This window comes from Crotalus tigris, unplaced genomic scaffold (genome assembly GCF_016545835.1).
Source record: "Crotalus tigris isolate CLP2741 ecotype Arizona unplaced genomic scaffold, ASM1654583v1 scf7180000018549.3470463, whole genome shotgun sequence".
Taxonomy (NCBI): Eukaryota; Metazoa; Chordata; class Lepidosauria; order Squamata; family Viperidae; genus Crotalus; species Crotalus tigris.
The window spans coordinates 3,435,285-3,453,362 of NW_024097072.1; the positions used below are offsets into that span (position 1 = coordinate 3,435,285).

General features: G+C 47.2%; 1 protein-coding gene across 4 annotated transcripts in view; it reads right to left on the reverse strand.

Moving 5' to 3' along the window:
• FAM178B (family with sequence similarity 178 member B) overlaps positions 1-18,078 on the reverse strand; it is a 73,228-nt gene that overhangs the window by 39,124 nt on the left and 16,026 nt on the right. For all 4 annotated transcript variants that reach the window (XR_005557998.1, XM_039354322.1, XM_039354321.1 and 1 more), the window contains exons 2-3: positions 12,910-13,000; positions 1,256-1,387 (exon numbers count right to left, since the gene is read on the reverse strand). Coding sequence is in view for 3 of the 4 variants with exons in the window: in XM_039354322.1 (XP_039210256.1) it covers positions 1,256-1,387; positions 12,910-13,000 (223 nt within the window). In the remaining variant the exon portion in view is untranslated. The remainder of the gene's footprint in view (positions 1-1,255; positions 1,388-12,909; positions 13,001-18,078) is intronic.

Here is an 18,078-nt window from a genome sequence, read left to right on the forward strand (position 1 = left end):
AAGGGGCATGGGGTGGTGTCAAAAAAATAAAATAAAATTAAAGATGGCACTTGCCTCAAATCCTGTCCTTTTTAAATACAAGCCACCCATAAAGGAGGAGGCAGCTTTGATGTTGATTTGGGTGTTTTTGGCCTTCCCTGCAGATGCTCCTGACTTGAGAATGCAGCCATAAGTATGGCAACAACCGGGCGGCCATTTTGAGCAAGTATTTGGTGACTTTCAAGTTGTATCACTCCTTTCTGACAGTTTGTTTTTGCTCTAGGTGGGAGGGCTGGAAAACGGCCCAGGAATAGAGAATTGGGGAAATCACTCTGAGTGCACAAACTATTACTTGAGCAAAGAGGGATGAAGCACACGTGCCTGGCTGAGGAATTCTGGGAGTTGAAGTCCACAAGTCATCAAAGGGCCAACTTTGAAGACCCCCGTCCTAAATGCAAGGGGTCTGTAGATAGTTACTCAGTGCTGTTTCTTGCAGTATACAGGTCCTTAATGAAAGGCAGGTTTGTTGTAATTGTTTCTTCTGCAGTCCTAAGTATCTGTACCTGTCCTGTTTGGTTGCTGTATCAAACCAGACAGTTATAGAGGTATAAATGACAGATTCAATAATCCCTCTGCATGCATTCATTTAGGAAGGTAAAGATTTGAAAGTCATATAGCGAGGCAGATGTGTTGTCAGTTGTATGTTTAAAGAGGAAGAAGAGGAGCAATAGTTACCTAGCCATGGAAGACAACAGCAGTTCTAAATTGCCAGGAGGAATGGAGGAGACCAGAAGACCTAACCCAGGAACTCAGAATGCCTAGCTGATATCAACAACGGGGTTATCTAACCAGGAAGTGATGAGGTCTATTCTTAGAGTTTCTCAGGCAAGTAATTCTTCAGAAAGGGGAGCTGGATATACAGCTCTCTTGAAGTTATTCACCACCACACTTCAAGATCCAAGGCTTCTGCTTACTTTCCCAGCTTCTGCTGTTTGCCCACAGCTCTTCCTTCCTTCATCCCTGATGCAGGGTATCTTACCAACTCCTTCCTCCATCAAATGACGGGTTATGGAGTCCTGTCTCTGCCATCTTATAAAAGCAAGAGCAGTGGGAGGCCTAGCTGCAAAAATTGATAGTATGAAAACTCCCAGAGTTGATAGTATGAAAACTCCCAGAGTTCTCTTCAATTGTGGATCCTCAGGTCATTCCATTGCTTCTTTACACCCAGCACCAACAAAATCCTCTATAACATTCCCTCTGCCTCCATTGTTCTTACCTCATGGTCAAGAGCAGACAGTGTCTTCTGCTGGTTGTTGGTTGGCTTCTCCTGAAACTTCTGGGTCTTCTGTAGAGCCTGCTTTAAGCAGGCAGGCCTCATGAGTGGGAGAAGATCGCAAAGCTGCTGCAGCTGTGGAGAAAAGAGACACTTACAGATGCAACCAGAAGCACACAAACAAAACAGGTTCTTCAAATATCCAGGGGCAAGCAGTCCCCAAATCCCATTTGACCCCCTCTCTGCCACTAAAACAGGAATAATTCTTCCCCAAATCTCAGTCACCTCTTTCTGACACATCTGCTTTAGGATATGCTTCCAACCAAATAATGTGGGATGGACCTTAATATGTAGCATTGCCTACAGATTCAAAGTCTAACACTGAATTAGTGTTAAGCCACTGTGATCTACTCTAATCTACTCTGCATTGGTCCTTCTCATTTAGCTGTCCCAATTCCTGGATGCCTTTTAATAAAATCTGTTAGCTGGAAAACTTAATATTCTTATATTTCACAATACTGTTAATATTCATGTAGTTCATGATACTCTGATGAAGTGAATGTAGCTTGCAAAGAAATGTTTATGCCCTTTAATAAAGCTTGTTACTTGGGAATGATCCTACTAGACCTTTTCTGATTTTTGGCCACCATAAACTAAAACCGCACACCTACAATGTCTACAATAAACAAAAAAGTAGATCTCAAGGAGATGTTTAGGTCAAATCTCGTCTTCTTGACATATTAGTTTGCTGTGTGCAAGAGCAGAGGTGGGCAACTATGGCCCCTTCACGACCAGTGAACTTCAACTCCCAGAATTCCTGAGCCAGAATAATAGAGTTGGAAGGGATCCTGGACCTCTTCTGGTCCAACTTCTGCTTGAGAAGGAGACTGTGTATTACATCTGACAAATGCTGTCCAATCTCTTCTTAAAAACCTCCAGTGATGAAGCACCCAGTTTCAGGCTAGCCTTGATTAATTGTTCTCACTGTCAGGAAATTTCTCCTTAGCTCTAGGTTGCTTCTCTCCTTGATTAGTTTCCATTCATTGTTCCTTCTCTTGTTTTCTGATGCTTTAGAGAATAGGTTTATGGCAGCCCCTCAAATATTGGAAATCTGGGAATTGAAGTCCACAGGTTGTAAAAGGGGCCTAGTTGCCCATCTCTGTGTAAGAGGATAGCTTGACTTTCACGTGTAAGTCCCATATCTCAGAAGCTGAGTTTGCATCCAGCGTGGTACTTCAAATCAAGAGTGAAGAACAGATAGAAGGGAGGTATGGGCAAGTCAAAGGAAAGGAGAGATGAACTGTGAATAAAGGCAGTTAGAATGGTATCACTCTTCTTTCGGCTGGGGATGGGTTCAACAACCATTGAAAATGACAACAGGGAAGGAAGGAAGAGAAGGCGAAATTGTACAATCATCTGAGGAAATAAGTGGACTTTAAATTCCTGTAGCAAAATTCAGCCACCAACATCACATTTTTCTGCATCCCCCAAATACCTCAAAACAGTCCAAGCACCCCTGGCTGAGCATGGACAAAGAAAGAGTAGATGCAATACTGCACGCGGACACCGTAGTCTTCCGGTTAAAAACAGCGCAGGAAAATGAGGTTTCAAACAATGTGTGAACCAAGAAGTCTGTTCAAGTTGTGGCTTGCAGGCTAGTCACCTCTTGGCTCTTCTCTTGTTGTGTCTACCAATTTGTGTTTGCTTTTATACAAGCCTGTGATTCAGGCTGCCTGTCTGACAGCAAGGCTCTCCTGTCTCATTGTCAAACAGAGTTCAGCATCTTTGGGCAGAAAATGCTGAGATTTCATACTCCCAGAGAAGTTGAGAGGCTGCAGCTTACAAGACACACAAATGCAACTCCACCTTTTCTGGGGCAGCAACTCAATTTGTCATTGAAACAAGGGCACACCGCTTGTACTGTAACCTTATAATAAAAGTGTCAGACCTTCAAACACTCTGAATACAGCCATGTTTCTTCGTTTTTCGGCTGCCACAGCAATGGGTGGAGGGTGGAAGATGCATTCTTTAGTCAAAACAATACATTTCTTGTGGGAACCAGGGTCAAGCAGCTTAACTGTTTGGCAGGCTGGAGCTACCCTTAGGAAGCCCGGCCAAAAGTGTTAATTGGGGATTGTGATGTATGACACACAAATGGGTGGGTTCAACTTTTACTTTGTAACCTTTTGGGGGGGATGATAACTTTCAGTCTTGGTTTCACCTTTGTTCATGCTGACATTATGTAGCCATTAAAAGTGTTCTTTGAGGAAAGCAATTGCCTCAGATAGGGGTAGGCAACCTTGGCCCCTTCATGACTCGTGGACTTCAACTCCCAGAATTCCTGAGCCAGCCATGCTGAGGGGAAAGGGAGAGGTTTCCAAGCTGAGCCATGCTGGCCCAGGAATTCTGGGAGTCCACGAGTCATAAAAGAGCCAAGGTTGCCTACCCCTGGCCTCAGAGTTCTTATTTCTACTGGTCTCATCTAACGGAACCAGGACAGTAGCATTCGCTTGAGTGTCTTTGTTTTCCTAGTTTGGTCTAGCATGGAAGGCTGACAGGCACTGACTGGCAGCTACTCAGGGAAGATTCTCATTAGTCAAATGCAGGGAGCACACAGTAAGGCAGGCCAAGTCCGTTGCCGAAGATGGGAGAGATGATGCCACTGGATGCCTACAAGACCTGATTGTCTTCTGAAGAAAAAAAGAAAGCAGTCTCCACCACTACTTGCCACTCACATTAAACCACAGACCCCCCCCCCCACAGCTCATATGGTGCACAGATGTTGCCCGACAGTAAAGCCTGAGGTTTGTGGCTTTGCTACTAGAGAAAAGAGCTCCGGGTTGCTGGAGCGATGAGCCAGCCAAGCTGGAGCCTGGAGCCAGTCGTATGGGATTCCCCTTTCTCAAGTCTTCCATGGAAGAAACCGGGATGTCATGATCCGCCTGGTACCCTACGGTCTTTTTCAGGCCCTACCTGAAGTGAGAGAGAACTGCATCATTTTCCTGGGAAGAGGAGCCCTCCAGGGCAAAGATCCCCAACTTTTTGGGCACCAGGGACCGGTTCCATGGAGAGAGGTTTTTCTGCGGCCTGGAGAGCATGTGGTTTTGTGTGCTGCCTGCATCCAGTGGATGGGGCTTTGCTTGTTTGCATGGACCGGTTGCTGGCATGCCACGGCCCGGTACTGGTCCATGCACCGGGTGTTGGGAATCCCTGCTCTAGGGATTGGGATCGGAACACGCAGATGTGAAACCAGTCAGGTATCCTAAGGCAGATTTTTTGACCTGGGCCACTTGTAGATGTGTGAACTTCAACGTCCAGAATTCTCCAGCAGTCTCTCCTAAGGTAGAGATTGTTCTCAACTCAGTGACTCTTCAGAATTACCACTGACCTGAAATAGGGAACTTACAACCTGGAGAAAGTTCCAACAATGGATCCCCCCCTTAAGAGTCACATGACAGAACTTGGGGTGCTTGGCCACACAGATGCATTGACTGCTCTTTGCAGCATCCTGCAGTCACACGACTACGTTTTACCAGGGTTTTCCCGAAAACCAGCACTTCCATTTTTGGGCAAAATCACATCCATAGCGAACTATTGGTTTCTTTAATGACCATGGTATTCACTTAATGACAACAATGTTCATTCAATAGCCACAAGAAATGTTGTAAAGTGGGTCAGCCATGTGAGTCCAAAATTTCTGCTGCTAAACTAGACAGTGGTTAAGTGAGTTTGGCCCCGTTTTATGACTTTTCTTGCCGGAGTTATTAAGAATATCACTACTGTTGTTAAATTAGCAACACGGTTGTAAGTGAATTCAGCTTCCCTGTTGATTTTCCTAATCAGAAGTTGCAAAAGGTGATAACGTGACTGCGGGACACTGCAACCATCGTAAACATGTGCCAGTTGCTGAGCATCCGAAATTTGACCATGGGGATGCCGCAACAGTTGTAAATGTGAAAAACGCTCGTAAGTCACTTTTTTCCTGTGCCGTTGTGACTTTAAACAGTCCCTCAGCAAAACGTTGTAAGTTGAGAACTGCCTGTATAGAAGTCCGAAGGAGTCTGACACAAGCTCAGTCCAATGTGTTATGTCTGAAAAGATGCAATCCGATGCTTTTCCAACATTCTGGCAGTTGATGCGACTCTTAATGTTCGTGCCAATGTTTGCATCGGCCCTGGTACACCTCGCAAAAGCTCTTTTGTCTTTCATATAACGTTAGTTGGTACACACACTAACATGGCTCTCCTATAAGGACACCAAAACTTCCAGACCGGCTTCTCTCGCAACGGGAGAAGAACCAAACCAAAGAGGGGCACTTTTCTCAAAGCAGGGGCGGTTTAGGTACTGCTAAACAGCCTGGCAATTTGGAGGCTGCCGCCTGCTCCCTCTAAGGGCCTGGCACAAAGCCAGCACTCCTAGTCCTCAAGGCACGGTGTGGCCAATCAGGCAACTGCTTGGCCCTCTCAAACCACCCCTTGGGGACGGCTGTGGACACTCCAGTTTCTGCCCGCCTGGATTTTCGAGCCTAAAAAGGAAATGGTGCAGCAGGCAAGTGGAAGGGAGCCAGTTTCAAACCCCCCCCCCCAAGATCAGCGAAGGCCATTCTTGAAAGACAGGCTCTGTTGCTCCAGCGCGCCTGACCTTCTGGAGGACAGGATGTGGGTTTCTGCTGAAAGCCCTCGATTCACAGGGCGCTGACCCCCCCCCGGCACAATCTCTTGACCACCCTCTTTGTCTCCCATCGAAGTGGCATGGGAGCGGGAGCGGAGTGACGTGGGTGCCAGGTTGGGATTCTAGAAAAAAACGCCCCTGGACTGTTGTCATCCCGTTGGAGCCCAGGAAACGTAATTAACTCTCCCGGGCCTCCACTGGAGAGACAGCCCTCTTTCCAGCCCCCCAAGCTAAGTGTGGGTTAGTGTCATTAGAAAGCCAAGACTGCCGTTTACATAGCGCAAGTGTGAAGAATTTAAACAGTTGGAGATTAAGGAGCTCTCAGGCCTGAAGTGGGCTATGGCGGCCTCTTCTTGTTCTGCTCAGGCTGGAAGCCGGCCGTGATTAGACGGCTCCTTTTTCAAAAGAGGACAGGAAAAGTCATAGGCCACAGGCGTGCTTCTCTGCCCCGCCCCAAAGCCCTCCGCCTGTACTTTCATGCCACCAAACCAGTCAGGGCATCTTAAAGTAGGAATTTCTCCGATGGGTAGCAGAGCCCACCACCGCCAGCTCTGGAAAAAAACCAAAGAAAAGGTACGAAATATATTCCTACACCCTGTTGTTTGAAGGATTTGATTGCAGTTCCTCTGCACTTGATCTCACTGAGCAGTGGGACTCACTTTGCTTCCCTCTGATGTGCTGGAATGGCCACCTTCCATTTTATGACTTTCTCCCAACTTTACAAAGTTGGGACAATCATTCCAATGATAGTTTAAATAATTGTACTGCTAGGAACAGATGCCATTTGCAAAACTTCCTTCCTTCCTTTCCTCCACTTCTTCCTTCTTTCTCCCTCTTTCCTCTGTCTCTCCACTTTCTTTCTTCATTTTCCTTCCTTCCTTCTCTTCCTCCTTCCTTCCTTCTGTTCATCCAATTCTTCCTTCCTTCTCCCTCCTTCCTCTTCCCTCTCTGCTCCTTCCTTTCTTCTTTTTCCTTCCTTCCTTCTGTCTGTCCATCCATCCAATTTTTCCTTCTTTCTCCCCCTTTATCTTCTTCTATCTTTCCACTCCTTTTCTTTTTCCTTCCTCCCTCCTTCCCATCCATCCATCTATCCCGCAAATGAGCATTTTGGATGCTACTGCAGCTTCACCACAAAATACTTCTCCTACTGTAAAGTAGTACGGCATAATAGTATTGCTCTTTTCTTGCTCATTATGCAGAGCTGCCCTGAACCTCTCGAGAATTGGAGAGGGAGTATGCAAAACCTGATTGCAAAGTGGGATCAGAAGTGTACAGATGCACCATAATTGGCAACAGGCCGGAGGGCAAAAGGCAGAATTTGGAAAAAGTGCCTTGAGCAGCCTCAGGGAGCAGACGGAGCTGCGTGGAGCCCCTTTGGGACTGCTGCCCACTCAGGCCACAGGGACTCGAATGCTGCCAATCCAGCACTGGCAGAGAGCAGGCTTTTGCTGAACTGCACTTCGCACGGAGATGGGCTCTGGGGATGCCTTCCATCAGAGGGTCTCGCCCACGCGCTGGAAACCCATCAGCTTAAGAGTTAACAGCTGACGTAGGACGGTATGAATTTAAGTTAAAGAGCTTTTCTCCAGGGGAAAAAAAAATCTTCTGGGGCTGGCTTGTCTTGTCTTCTGCTCTTACTTGACCAATAAAAGAAAACTCTCAACTTTCAATTCAGAATAGAGCTGAAAGGGAACTTGGAGGTCTTCTAGTCCAACCCCCTGCTCAAGCAGGAGACCCTAGACCATTCCAGACAAGTGGCTGTCCAGTCTCTTCTTAAAGACCTCCAGTGATGGAGCACCCACAACTTCTGGAGACAAGCAGTTCCACTGGTTAATTGTTCTTGCTATTAAGAAGTTTCTCCTTAATTCCAGGTTGTTTCTCGCCTTGATTAGTTTCCAGCCATTTTTCTTGTCTTGCCTTCTGGTCCTTTGGAAAATAAGTTGACCCCCCCCCCGGTTCTTTGTAGCAGGCCCTTAAATATTGGAATACTGCTATCATGTCACCCCGGTTCTTTTCTCTAGTTCAGATATACCCAATCCTGCAAATGTTCTTCATATGTTTTAGTCTCCAGGATTTTAATCATTTTAGCTGCTCTTTTCTGCCCTTTTTCTAAAGTCTCAACATCTTCTTGGTAATATGGTGACCAAAACTGGATGCAGTATTTTAGGTGTGGTCTTACTAAGGTTTTATAAAGCGGTACTAATACGTCACACGATTTTGATCCTATGCCTCTGTTTAGACAGCCAAGGATTCTGTTAGCTGTTTTGGCTGCTGCCGCACACTGCTGGCTCATATTTTAGTGATCATCCACTAGCACGCCAAGGTCCCTCTTACCGTTACTGTTTTTGAGGCAGGTTTCGCCTAATATATTCCTGCCTGAGTGTAAAACCTTGTTTTTCTCCACATTAAATTTCATTTTGTTGGACGGGGCCCGTGGCTCAGGTCGGTCAAGATCCTTTTGGATTCTGAGCTTGTCACTTGCTACATTTTGTTTCTGTAGGCCTGAAGTTTTAGTTCCAGCAAAGTCAGGATCGCAGGGGACATTTAGATGGATTCCTTCTCGGGCCAGTCTCCACCGCCCTGGCCAGCCTTGACATGGTGTGTCTTGTCAGGCTGAGCTGGCAGTCCTGAACCTGTGTGGACTTGCCCTGCTAAAATATTATTCTTCCTTCTGCCTGGACACCTCTTTCCTGCCTCCAAAGCTCGTTTCATACTCTGCGCAACCCTGTGGAGGGTTTGAATGTTAACAAACCAGCAGAAATTTCATTTCCCCAGAGAGTTGGGGAGGGCGGGGGGGGGGAAAGAGGGTGGGGAGATTTAAAGCAATCTGTCCAATCTCCTGCTCCCTCCGGTCCATTCCCACCGTTCTCCATTGTGCCTGCTGACTGCTTATTCTTCTTTCCTCAAAAGATGTGGTAGAGAATATTTAAACAATAGCTAGTGCCAGGATGAATCACGAAACGTGTATGTATATATACAAACATGAGCCGCCCACTTGCATGCCTTCAAGTGCAGAAGCCAGAGAATTGGACGCTGTGATGGACTGCAGAGGCAATTTCAAAAATCATACTCAGTTGCTGATCAACAAGTTTTTCTTTCCTTGGTGGTGGGAAGAACCTCGTTTTGAATCGAGCAAGATCTGCCTTGGGGCTTTGGGACTCGTTCCTTGGTTGCTGCAAAGGGGGGCAGATGGAGAACTTGACCCTTCCTCAACTCTCCCTGGGTACAGCAGGGGTGGAGCAAGAGGACCTCCCTCTCCGTCCCTTCTTCCTACGGGGCAATTAGGACTGCAGTGGAGGGAGAGATCAGTTTACATCAGGGGTGGGCAATTATGCCCCCCTTTACGACCTGTGGACTGCAACTCAGCTCAGGAATTCTGGTAGTTGAGGTCTACAGATCATAAAGGGGCCACAGTTGTCCACTCCTGGTTTACATGGGGTTCCCCCCCCCTTTCCGTACTTAAAAGAATTACAGAGTCTAACCCCTGCTCAAGCAGGAGATCCTATATCAAGGGTAGGCAACCTTGGCTCTTTTATGACTCGTGGACTTCAACTCCCAGAATTTCTGAGCCAGCATGGGGGAACTATGGCCCCCTCACGACTCCTGGACTTCAACTCCCAGAATTCCTGAGCCAGCATGGCTCAGCTTGGAAACCTCTCCCTTTCCCCTCAGCATGGCTGGCCCAGAAATTCTGGGAGTTGAAGTCCACGAGTCATATAAGAGCCAAGGTTGCCTACCCTGCCCTATATCATTTCAAACAAGTAGCTATCCAGGCTCTTCTTAAAAACTTCCAATGTTGGAGCATCCACAACTTCTGGAGGCAAGGCGTTCCACTGGTTAATTGTTCTCACTGTCAGGAAATTCCTCCTTAGTTTTAGATTGCTTCTCTTCTTGATTAGTTTCCATCTGTTGCTTCCTGTTCAGATGCTTTGGGGAACAGATTGACTCCCCCTCTTCTTTGTGGCAGCCCCTCAAATATTGGCTTTCGTGTCACCTTTAGTCCTAAGACATATCCAATCCCCTCCAGTCTTCAGTCCTTCATCTTCTTTGTTGCTCTTCTCTGTACTCCTAACATTTTTTTCATATTGTGGTGACCAAAACTGGATGCAGGATGGTGGGGAGAAGAATTAGTGGAAGGGATAATCCACTTTGGATGCTGCTCTCTGCCATGCCTCTCCCTCCCCCCCCCCCACAATTCTATCCTATAGCAATTAGGTTGAGGAAAGAAAGATTCTCATTAGGCAAAAGGAAACTTTGATCCAGGCCAACTTCTTGCAAGCCAAAGTGGTGTGAGAGAAAGAGAGAGGAAGGAACCAAGAAAAGGTGCAGGAAAAGAAAGATGGGATTGATTGATTACAGATTTTTAAGGTTTATAAGATTGCCCAATTCAACCAATGTGACTCTGGATGACCTTCAACGTGCAAAATAAAGTATATGTCCCAAATGCCCCCCCCCCCCCCGGACACCATACAACACCAAACAAATACAATATATAAATTTAAACTATAAAATAGCAACCAAGCACACAATGAAGTAGCCAAAGGGGGATTTTCACTCAAGTGATCCCTGATGGCTGGGAGAAGGACCGGGGTCTTAAGGACTTCCTGATAGAGTTGGGGCTTGCAATGTATCTTTGGGGGGGGGAGAGAGAGCCTTCCAGAAAACAAGGGCAACCATAGAGTCCTCAACTTATGACGATTCATTTAACAACCATTCAAAGTTAGGATGTCATTGGAAAGAGTGACCTATGACTCTTGTTCATACTTAACAACCGTTGCAACACCAACACCCCCCATAGTCACATGATCACAATTCCAGTGCTTGGCAAACAGCAAGTATTTATGATGGCTGCAGCATCCTGGGGTGATGTGATCACTGTTTGTGACCTTCCCGGCTGGATTTGCTTTACAACCATGTGATTCATTTAACAAGCATGGCAAAGAAAGCTGTAAGATCGGGCACTTCACTTACTTAAAAACCCGCCTTAGCAGTGGAAATTCTGCTCCGAAGACTTGAAGACAGTCATGGAGTGGAGAGGAGAAAAGACAGACTCATGGAAAGAAGGGAGAAAAGACAGGGTGGCCGATATAAAACGTGCAACTGGTTCTATTTCTGCTCTCAGCTCTGCCCACCTCTGATTTTATCTCCATCCACTTCTGGCAGCCATGCGGCACCCACAACTTTGGCCCTCAGCACAAAACTCCTATCCTTCATCTGCAACGGGAGAAAGACGCTCACTTTCTAATTAATTTCACAGACTCGAGCAAAGATAACCGAGGTGAGGCTTGCGGAGAACTTTCAACGCCCTAAAAACAATGTATAAATGCCAAGTGTGAAGAATTAAAATTGGCTGAGAAACCCAAAGCCCTTTCCATTTAGCTAAGGCTCAATTATTACTGGGAAACAAAGAAGTCCTGTGATTTTTATTTTATTTTTATTTTTTTTAAAAAAGTCACCTACAAAGAAGGCATTCATCTGGGTCTGATCTCGGGTTATAAATTAAAGGCCGTTCCTTTGCGCGGATGGCTGGCGGCATGTGCGAATGAGTAAGAAATGCTGATATCCCGAGCAGGATGCAAGAATGAACCTTTTAAAAGAGCTCTTCGGGAAAGCCCGTGGAAGAAACCTGAGTCTCTCTTATGTGGTTTTCCTCGGAGAGGGATCTCCCCACCCTTCACGAGCCCCAACCGCAGAAAAACAAGAGAAAGACTCGGGCGTCAGGATCAAAGGGGTGAAATCAAAGCCAGGAAGTATCTCAACTTTAGTTGGTCACATGTGGCGCGCGCGCGGTCTTCTTGAAAAGTCATTTTGTGGGTCTCCTCACCCCCGTTTTTTTTAACCCCTGGGAAATGATAGGACCCAGATGAGGATGAAAAAGTACCGAGAGGAAACAACTACCAAATGTCCTAAATGCATATTCTTGGAAAGTGGGCAGGATGCAGGATGTCCCCGTTGTGGGTCTTCAAAGGCCTTCTCCGTAGACAGAAGCAAGTTGGAGGACCAATGTGGCTGTGAAGTTCCACCCTGGGACAATCCCTCCTGTCTTCTGCTCTCCTGCCTCCCTCCTTCCCTTGGGACAGAACTGCTCAGTGGCATGGAAGACTCGGGTTCCCCTCTTGTTGTTTTGTAGGGCGGAGGCACACATGGCGGGACGGGGCTGCAGATGTGTTTTGAAGACAAGGACCGGGGGGGGGGGGGGGAGCTGCTTAGGCTAGCGTGAGAGCCATCTGCAGAGACGTGGCAGCAGATCTTTCGGCAATCAGCTAAACGGAGGTATTGGTTTGATTTGTGTACTAAATTCAGTTCAGCTCCTCGGTTGCTTGACGTGAGGCTCAACAAGTGTGAAAAGGCCCTCCAGGAAAGCAACCCGACGAAATGGTTGGGTTTGTAGAATCCACTCAGCCACAACACGTACGAAGATATTTTCAGCCTCAGGTAGCAAGTAGGGTTAACACGGTTAATGTATTTCAATTTATGGAGGCCCAATTAACTTGGCCATGATTCTGAACTTCTTGATCAGGGGTCCTCAAACTTGACCCTTTGATGACTTGTGGACTTCACAATTCTGGCTGAGCCTGGCTGAGGAATTCTGGGAGTTGAAGTCCACAAGTCATCAAAGGGCCAAGTTTGAAGTTCTTCACGGCGTCCCAGTCCTTTCACAACAGGCCATTCAGCAATCCAATTCTAAGATTTAGTGGCTGACTGGGGAATTCTGGGAGTCGAACTCCGCAGATTTTAAAGTTGCTAAGATTGACAAACACTGGTCTACAATGTCCCCTGAACAGGGAGGTGCCTCTTTCACAACTGGTGGCTTTCACAAATTAACAGGAAAAGGTCTATAAGCAAAACTCAACACCCCTGTGACTTTTCTTTTGGGGACGATCCCCAAAATGTTATTCCAAGATACCTTCCGTTGTGCTGAAAGACAGCCAGTGGAACAGCACCCCAGATCCTTCCCTTCCCTTCCCGTGGTTTCCCACACTCACCTGGATTTCTTCTTGCCAGAAGTTTGAGAACATCTGCATCTTTCCAAGCAGCTTCATAATGAAGTAGAGGCTGAGGTTTCTGCCCAGTTGTCTGGGGAGGAAGGACAGGAGACTTCATCAGTGCGCTTCTAGCTGCCTTGTGCTCCCTTCGCAGCCCAGCGCTCAGCCTGCTGCGGAGATGGCAAACTCGGATGGTTTCCCTTCCTCACCTGCCCCCATTCGTTGGTTTTGCTAGCAAGGGGAAGGGGCAATCTTCCTCTTTGCCAGCAAGGTAAGATGGGCAGCCAATAATTGTAAACAAGCCAACCGATAAACAAATAGCAAAAGAGGAAGATACAACCTAGAACAGTGGTAGGGAACCTATGGCACGGGTGCCAGAGGCGGCACTCAGAGCCCGTTCTGTGGGCACGCGCACCATCGCCCCAGCCCCGCCTCCCCCCACGGCCCCCTCCTCACCAGTAGCCCCCCCGGAGGAGAGTCACCCTCGAGCATGGCCCGCACAGAGCAGTGCAGCCAAGGACATGGCAGCCAGGCAGCAGGGACATAACTGTGCCCTTGTGTCCTGTCGCGCGCAGATGATGCTACAGAGTGCAGGTGGAAGGCGTGGCTGCCATAGCACTGCTGGGCCGCCTGGGTAATCTGCGGCAGGCCATAGAGGCGGTGGATGGCCCTGCGGGTGGGGGTGGAGCTGGGATGGCGGGGAGGGGCTGGTTTTTGGGCACTCGGTCTCTAAAAGGTTCGTCATCACTGACCTAGAAGAAGGAATTTCTTGACAGTGAGAATAATTAATCAATGGAAAAGTTTGCCTCCGGAAGTTGTGGGTGCTCCACAGCTGGAGGTTTTCAAAACGAGACTGAACAAGCCTTTGACCAGGATGGTACAAGATCTTCTGCTTGAGCAAGAGGTAGGACTAGAAAGCCCCTGAGATCCCTTTTGATCCTAAGATTCCATGTTCCATGTTATGTCTCAGGTACCCAAATGTCTTGGGCCGGTCCTAATGCCACCTTCCTGGACACGGATCCTTTTGGTGGCTACAAGGATGGCAAGATGTATCACGTGTCTAGATGAACAGAAGGGAGAAAGGTCACTGGGAGTCTCCCATCTAATCCATTTTAGCAGTCGTCACCAGTGCTCACAAAGCAGGTGGGGGGTTAACGGTAGACACCCTTCTGCCCTTTCTGAGCTAAATAAACGCCCACAGTTGAATCTCTCTCATCAGCTCTGGGGTTTACACTCAGCTCTTTTATTCTGCAAGCACCACAGATGCATCTTGTTTCCAGATCCTGCTCCAGAGAACTACACCGCCTCCAGTAACAACACAAGGTTCCCGAGCAAACAGGTCACTCGTTACAAGCCTGTTGTTGTAAGCCTGATTCCCGCTCTTTTCCCCAGCAGTCTTGTGGAAGCATGTCTTGAAGTTGCTCTGGCACTATTCTACCCTGAACATTAATTAAACCACATATGGATGCTGTGGGGAGAAAGAGGGCAAAATGCCACTTTTGCTGAGGGGGATGCTACTAGCGACAGAACTTGCCAATCTGGAGCCCTCATCCGAAGAGCATTAAAACAGACTCCTTAGGTTTAAAAGGAAAAAGCCACTGGAGAATCACAGGGCCCCGGGAGCAAGGCCAGGGCCTAGTTCCTATTCCTCCTTTTCCAAATATAAAACCTGCACTTTGCCTGTTGTGGAAAAGTTTAATTGGAACAAGGAAAATGTCCTTGTCTGATGATTTCCATCAGGAAGACGTGACGGAAAAAAGATAATCCCCGTCATAGCACGGTGATGCATTTCCAATCATCCTGATCCCCTGCTGCTTCTAAAAATGAAATTAAAGGATGGGAAAAGATCAACTTCTCATTTCATTGGTCCTGAACAGCTGGATTTGAATGATAGGGGGGAAAACGGTGTCTAGAAAGGCTCGCATGCCCCAGGAAGAGAAAAGCTTACTCGGGAATTAGGCTCTGCATTAGGAGACTTTTCAAAATTAAATTCTGCTGCTGATTTGGAGGCCTCAGCCTGGACAGGTTCCTCTCACTTACATATATCTAACTATTTTAGGGCGGACTCTCGCAGAATTTCCCAGCCAGCACAGTCAACGGCATGTTTAGAGGGCGCCAGAACAGGGAAGTGTGAAGCTGGCACACCACTCCACATTTAAATAAGGGGACATCCCTACTTTTGATGCCCACCGTTGTGCTTCTTGACTTTCTGCATGCAAAATGGAGGCTGAGCACAATCTGGTCCTGTGATAGCTTCCCCTCATCCTCATGCCCTCCAGGCCTGTTGTTTCTTCCGTTCTACCTCCCCATTTGCACCATCCTTCCTTCAGCTTCTAAGCCAGGGGTCCTCAAACGTGGCCGCTTTAAGACTTGTGGACTTCAACTGGCTGGGTGGCTGGGGAATTCTGGAAGTTGAAGTCCACAAGTCTTAAAATGGCCACGTTTGAGGACCCCTGTTCTAAGCACTTCCGGCCAAATAGTCCTGAGGGCTTCCATTTCAAATGGACAAGCCACGGACGTTTGGCCACCCCAAGGGCGATAAAGAGTCTGTTTTTCTTTTATAATTATAACGAATGCTCCTTGTTCTTATTTATCCAGAGACTTGGGACATGTAGAAACAGATGCAGGGGTGCAACTCTTAAAATGTTTACTTTCTCAGCTAAAACCTTTAATTCTGTCACACCCACAACGCTCCCATTCCTGCCTCCCCATCTCAAAGTCCTGTATTTTCTTCCCTGACACAGAATTTGCACTCTCTTGTCCCGGAAAACGCAACACACCAATGTTTATCACGCTGCTTGGCGGAGCGGCAGTCTCTCTGTTTGAAAGAACTGTGCTCAGAGCAGGTGGCACAAACCCTGGCAGCGCCGTGCGGGCGGATTGCATGGCATGCTAAGCAGAGAAATCCACAGAGCCTTTGGGAACGTGCTGCATCCAAATAAAGACATTAAAAACAAAAGAAAAAAACAAACGACACGAAGAACCAACCAGGAAAACAAGTCCCACTGTGAGTGTCTCAGATCCCAGCTCCAAGAAAGGGACATCTAAATCAGACCTAGGAAAATGGAGCCCAGAAGCAGCCGACACTGGGCCCGAACCAGAGGCAGCCACGTGTGTCCCATGCTTAATGCCGCAATTGTGACCGCCCGGATTTCTATTATTGCCAAAGTAATTATTGCTTCATTTGTTAAATTGGAAAAATGGGTGATAGCGCAATCCTCTGCAGCTGTGACACTGTTGCTCAGGAACTGCGGTTCTGAATTACAATTAGAATTAGAATTAGAATATGGACTGAACTTCCTTAATTCTTTTTAACTTTTTTTTTAAAGTTTGTTATAAGATAAAATGCAAATAAAAATGAAGAACATTAAAGACGACAGAGGTGCAGAAAGAAAGGAGGGGGGGAAAAGTAATGACTCCGACTTTTTTGGGTACAGCAGAATGCAGAAAAAAATGGAGTCTCAGTCTTTCACTTTACATTTCTAAAAGTTTCTAAGCCGTTTTCAGAAAAGAGTCACTCTAGCTGCCAAGGTTGGGCAACTCTGCCATCGTGTAACCTGGCTCTCAGCTTGACTCAAAATGGTACACAGGAAGTCCTCGACTTACGAGCACAATGGAGCCCAAAATTTCTGTTGCCAACCAAGACAGTTCTAAACCCATTACCACTTTACAACCTTTCTTGTCAGAATTGTTGAGTGAGTCACTGCAGCTGTTAAGTTAGTAACACGGTTGTTAAGTGGATCTGGCTTCCCGTTGCTTAGCAAAGATTTTCAAAAGCTAATCAGGTCATCCTGGGACACTGCAACCGTCAGAAATACGAATTGGTTGCCAAGTCTCTGAATGTTGATCACGTGACTATGGAGATGCTGCAATGGTCGTGTGAAAAATGGCCATAAGTCACTTTTTTCAGTGCTGTGGTAACTTTGAACAGTCCCTATGTGAGCTGTTGTAAGTCAAGGACTTATATACCACTTCATAGTGCTTTGGAGCCCTCTCCAAGTCCAGAGCATATTGCCCTCCATAATCTGGATCCTCGCTTTACCGATCTTGGAAGGATGGAAGGCTGAGTCAATCCTTAGCCGGTCAGGATCAAACTCCTGGCAGTGGGCAGAGTTTGCCTGCAATGCTGCCTTCTAACCACTGCGCCACCAGGGCTCTTCTTCAGGACAAGGGCTCCGGGGAAATAGCTCCCCTGAATGGACTTGCCGGCCTCTTGTGCCTGTGACACCCATTGTTTAGAAATCTAAACTCTTGAGATCAGTTGAACACTCAGGCAAAAGTCAGAATCAGGGAGGGGAAACCATGCTGCTTCTCTCACCTTCCGAAGTCCCTTCCTGTCAGAGCTCCGTGTTTTGAAAAAAGAATTTCCTAGACGGCGACTAAAATAGGGATATTTTGGCAGCAACATCAACATCCTCCCTAGAAAGGCTGATCTGGTGCCAAAGCTTCCGTCTCTCAGTGCTGCGCTAAAAACATCTGGGCCAAACTGACTCTCTTCCTTATCACCAGCAAAAATAAAATGTATGGACCAATCAGGCGATGTAAAGCAGGGGTCTCCAACCCCCGGTCCGTGGACCGGTACCGGGCTGCCAGCAACTGGGCCGCCCAAGCAAGCAAAGTCCTCAGCCAGCTACGCTATTCTGGGAGCTGAAGTCCACAAGCCTTAAGGTTGTCAAGGCTGCAGACCCCTGGTCTACAGCAATGTTTCTTAATCCCAGCAACTTTGGGTTGGGTGGACTTCAACGCCCAGAATTCCTGGGCTCAAAATGGTGCTGGGGTTGAAAAACACTGATCTAGAGCAAAGGGTACCAGGAGTCAAGCTTGCATGGCCTTCGTTTTGGAAGAGAGCCTCAAAGTTCCCTGCTCCTTAATATCCGCTTTAGGTACGAGAACGGCTTATACCTGTGTGTGGCAGAGCAAGGGTTCAGAGAGAAAGCACTCTCTCTACTTTCAAACATTCAACGGGCGTTTTCATAATCACAATAATAGTACCAGCAATTTGCAAATATTGTTAAACAACAAGAGCACAGAGGGGAGAAGGAAGCAATAAGCTGACCTCTCAGAAAGAGCCAAGGGGGAATTTTAGCCCTTGACTTGATTCACAGCAGCTGTTTACGTGGCCAATGGTGAAGGCTGCTAGCTACATCTAAGGGACCACCAGCAAAACGT